Source organism: Nicotiana sylvestris, chromosome 11 (genome assembly GCF_000393655.2).
Source record: "Nicotiana sylvestris chromosome 11, ASM39365v2, whole genome shotgun sequence".
Lineage (NCBI taxonomy): Eukaryota > Viridiplantae > Streptophyta > Magnoliopsida > Solanales > Solanaceae > Nicotiana > Nicotiana sylvestris.
The window spans coordinates 104,689,181-104,694,057 of record NC_091067.1 but is presented as its reverse complement, the minus strand read 5'-3'; the positions used below and the strand labels follow the sequence as shown (position 1 = coordinate 104,694,057).

The following is a 4,877-nucleotide window of genomic DNA, read 5'->3' as shown; positions in this document are numbered from 1 at the left end:
ACAACTTTTATATCATTCTAATTCATTTAATTTGTTTTGCGAAGCATCCAAATTTAGTCTACCTTCACATCAAGGCTACCCATAGACATATTTCAACCAGTTGGAATCTTTCTTTGTTTTCCCATAATCATATCAACCAAAGGAGAAAAAGTGAAACAACTAAACGAAAAGCCAATGAGACTATGAGACATGAGAGGCCAAGTTACTATGTCTTAAATAAAAATAGAAATAGAAGGGGAAGAACATAATGTTATGAAATCTTTTTATACTAAGAGTGACTCATCTTCTTCCTAGTCTATCTTTTAGGCATCCACTAACAAACATCATTCATGTCTATATATACTTCTTTTTCTTCTAAATAACAAGAAGCATTTAAGTCAGACGTGAAATGATGAAACATGATGTTGCTTCGATTACCATTATATATAATATAATGTCCAAAACTATTTGACTTTGGCAAAAGTAATGGAACATTATTTAATGAAGAAAACAAAATATTACTACTAAAATAACATCAAATAGCTGGTTATTGAAGATCAAATAGGTTGAGGTCACGACTAGGTATAGTCCACTCGGAAATAGAACAATGAGGCATGACTTTTTTTTTTGGTTTTCCAGTATTAAAAAATGAAACGCAAACAAATTGACTAAATGCTTAAGAAAAATAATTCAAAAACTTTAGCATTAACGCATGTCTTCAAAAAGTGGATCCAAATATATTGCCCGAAAAAGAACAAAATTTATTAAACTAAAAAGAAGCAAACACGTCGCAATCATTTACCATTATGAAACTTTGCTGTATATAGTTGACCTCGAACCTGGCACTTTATGAAAGATCATTCCTGCAATTTCCATAGATCACAAAAACCATAACAAAGGAGTAGAAGCACATAGAAAAGAAAATGGATTACACAATAAATATATTTTAAAATAATGGGTTGTTTTGTCTTTCCTTAGGAAAAAACACATTAACAAGTAACAACTACATAGTTTATATTATACGACCAAAACAAACTTCTATTAAGGAAAAAAAAAGATTAAAAGGAAAAGAAAAGACAAAACAAATCAATATTTCATGTTCTTATTTTTTTTTTTTTAAGGGGAGCCATTTTCGGATCGATCAAAGTGGAGAAGTTGACCACAACATTTGGGGCAATCTTCAACTTCTTTAGGCACCATGAAATACATCAAACAGCTTTTGCAACCACCAACAACTAATACTGCTGCCCCACTTTTGCCACTGCTGTTGCCAATATTATGGCTAATTTGGGGTTCTCTTGAAGATGAAAATGATGACTCTTCTGTTGAAGATCCTTCATCACTATCATACGAGCTTTCTTCTTCTTCTGAGTACAAATCACCACCGTACACTTCATCACCATTTGTTCTTGGATCTTCTTTCACTTTCATCCCTGTCCTCCAGTTTATATAATATATTTCCCCTGTCTGTACCACAACCCATATATTCAAGAAATCCACCCATATTTCAGAGTTAAAAATAATGCAGAACAAAGTAAACTGCACCACTCTGTCAAATTTGGCTTTACATGGTTAAAGATAATTTATGCCAGAGAACAAAATAATGAATAAAGGACACCATAGAATAGTACTAGTAGTAGTAATATTGGTAAAGATGAATAGATAACATCATTTCATACTTAATAGTCTCGAGTTCGAGCTTTAAGAATTAAAAAATATTTATATAAAGCGCTTTCACATTTAATAGACCTGCGAAATCCAAATTACGGGAAGGGAAGCTCAATACAAATACACCATGCGACAAAAAACACCAAAAAAGATAATGAGAAGCAAGAAAAGTTCACCTTTTGCCTTTATAAGGGTTTGAAAAGGAAATGGAAAAAATCACCTTTTAAGAATGAGGGGATTGTAATTAATTACATCATTCTTTTCGTTTACTGTTTGTGTGTGAAGGAGATAGCTAGAATAGAAGGGAAATAAATGAAGCAGACAACTGACCAAACACAAGAAAGAACATGAATATAACAAGTTAAAGTGAAATGGTGTGCTAATAATGAAATCCAAGATCTGGTCTTTAAGGTTAGGAGAGCAATAAATGTCAAGAAAAAGACAGAAAAACAAATGATTGTGGTATGCAAAAATAAAAACAAAATTAGTTGGAGAGAGAGGGCATGTAAATAGTAGGTACCTTCAAATCCAAACATTGTTCCCAGTGGTAAGGCAAAGAAATCTCAGAATTGAGGTCTAAGGTAGCATCATCAGAAGGGTTGTTATTCAAAACATGATTTTCCGATGAATCAGAAAATCCATCTGCAGGGGTGACCCCACTCAAGTTGTTGCTGTGGTGGTTATTCAATGAACAATTTTGGAGAGATCTCTCTAAGGAAGCTGTGATAGTAGCCATATTTGGACCTGTCATTCTTGTTTAATTCAATAAAAATCCCCAAACAAACAAATAATTTATAAGGTTCTATGCCTACCCAAAAAAAAACAATTTGATAATGAAGGTTGATGAGTTTTATGGTGGGAGGACTCAGGGATAAAAAAAGAGATAAAAAGAAGAAGAATTATGGTAATAGTAGTAACTTGGTTGGGGGAGAAGAGAGAAAAAGGGAGAGAGGAGAGACCAAAAGAGAGTGGGAATCTTTGAAACGAAAGAGAAGAGGAGTACAAGTACCCCACCTGATAGCTGATAGGACCAGTCTCTCCAATTTTCTTTTTTTTTTCCTCTATCTTTCCCACTCCCACGCACTTTGCCTTTCCTCCTCCAATACCCCTTATTTTTCTAAAATCTCACCCCGCATGCAGCTCACGTGACCCAACATTAATTTCTTTACCACTTTAATTGATTTTTTTTTCACGTATTAAGGAATCCACCTTTTAGCATTAATTAACAGATCATATTAACCTTAATCTGTTTCTTGAAAACATAACAAATACTCTCAGGCCTCATTTGTTTTTTTTAAGATTAAGATGTTTGAATCTGAATACACGTCTGAATATCAAGATGTGTATTAAAATTAAGACATCTAAATGTGAAGATGTGTATTAAAATCTGAATACTAAATAATTAAGATTGTTTGATTTTTAACATCTGAATGTATAAAATTTATGTTTATTTGAAAATTAATAAACATAAAATTCAAATAAAATACTAACTAATCTAATATTACATCACTAAAATATATAGCTTTTTAAAATATGATAGTTGCTGGTGGTGATGGCTAACGGTAGTGCTTGTGAATGCCGACTAAAAGCGGTGGTTAGTGGTAGATTTGGTTGATAGTGGTAGTTTAGGGTAGTAGCTAGTGGTGACTGGTAGTGGTAGCTATTATGATTGAGGATGGTGGTGCTGGTGGGTGGTAGATGGTGATAGTTAATAATGGCGGGTGGTGGTGGTAGTAGTTGTGATTGAGCAAGATGGTAGTGGGTGGTGGTAGTTTATAATGATTGGTAGTGTCAGCTATGGTTATTGATGGTGATGGGGTGGTTAGTTCTGGTAGTTGAGGTGGATGAGTATTGGTTGTGTTGAGAATGATGGTGATGGGAGTGGTGGGGATGGTGGGTAGTGGCAGTCGACAATGGTGGCGGCTATGATTGAGAATGGTAGTGGTGGTGGTGATTGAGTATGGTGGTGGTGGGTGGCATGGTGGTAGTTGATAATGATAGGCGGTGGCAGCAGTTAATGAATATGGATAATAGCATCTTAATGAAATTAAGTCTCTGTTACAGTTCTTAATGATACAGACCTATTCAGACCCATTAAGTGGTTGTGAAGTAAAAAAAACAAACACACTTAATGATTAAGATCTAAATAATTAAGATTCAGACTTTAAAAACAAACACACTTAATGTCTGAGATCTGAATGATTAAAATTCAAACCTCTATTAAGTGCAAACAAATGAGGCCTCGGTCTCTTTACTCCAAAGGCAACTTTGGAAAGAAAGGTTAATTTTTTCTTGATATCTAAAAAAATTAAATATTATAGACTACAAAAAAAGTTTAAAAATTAATTAAAGTAGACCGGATGGAGTACTATTTTTTTCCCTTTCTTTTGAGTTTAAATTTCATCTACCAAAGGATCGTTTGGTCTCGCATACAAAAACAGATAATTCACAGAAAAATTATGCATAACTAATATTCACATTATAAACTCTTCTTAAGTAATGTAAGAAGTATCTATTTTTTGGTAAAACTTAATACTGCCATAACTTAATCGGTATCCATGAATTATTTGATCTGAAAGAATATATAGAATAAAAGTTGTGTACTAGTAATAATTTTGATTAAACCAAAAAAAGACAAAATTACCCTTAGAGGTCGTTTAGTAGAGGTGATACATTAAATCCCGCGTAACTTAATGTTGTTATTAGTATTATTTATACAAACATTAATTATTCTTAGACCATCAACGAACAAGCAATAATTGATCTAGTTTCCCTTTTCTACTCTGTAGAATACCTTGAGCTGTATTCCGAGAAGAAACTCAATTTTAGCATATTCTTTTCCTTTGAAAATAAGTTTATGTATTTGGGTGAGATAGGTCGATCTTTAGAGACAGTAAACGTTAACAATATTACGAGTTGCATGTGTTTTCCAATATAATCCAAATACTACATATTTTACGAGTATCATTCATTTTTCCTTTTTTATTTTGATTTGTACGCATCATCACTAGCTATTATTAAACGTATTAGTGACAAGTATATATATATATATATATATATATATATATATATATATATATATATATATATATATATACATATATATATACACACACACATAAATTTCTTAATGTAAAATCAAGAAATGTTGATCTTTTGGATACTAAAATTTCTAACCATTCTTAGCTTGTGGTTTTGGGTTAAAGCGGCCAAAAGATACTCTTAACATA

At 32.4% G+C, this 4,877-nt stretch overlaps 1 protein-coding gene across 1 annotated transcript; it reads right to left on the bottom strand.

Annotated features, from left to right (window-relative positions):
- Positions 1-891: 891 nt before the first annotated feature.
- On the bottom strand, positions 892-2,693 carry LOC104242954 (protein CURLY FLAG LEAF 1). Its single transcript, XM_009798065.2, has 2 exons — positions 2,168-2,693; positions 892-1,446 (listed from the first exon to the last, which is right to left on the bottom strand). Exons 1-2 carry the CDS (start codon positions 2,396-2,398, stop codon positions 1,096-1,098), a joined length of 582 nt encoding a protein of 193 aa, XP_009796367.1. The 5' UTR covers positions 2,399-2,693; the 3' UTR covers positions 892-1,095.
- Between the last annotated feature and the right edge of the window lie 2,184 nt (positions 2,694-4,877).

Excerpts from the sequence above, each read along its gene's own strand:
- LOC104242954 (XM_009798065.2), bottom strand. The coding sequence starts at position 2,398 with ATGACAGGTCCAAATATGGCTACTATCACAGCTTCCTTAGAGAGATCT. Across the intron at positions 1,447-2,167 it reads AACAATGTTTGGATTTGAAG|ACAGGGGAAATATATTATAT; the intron begins GTACCTACTATT and ends GTTGTGGTACAG.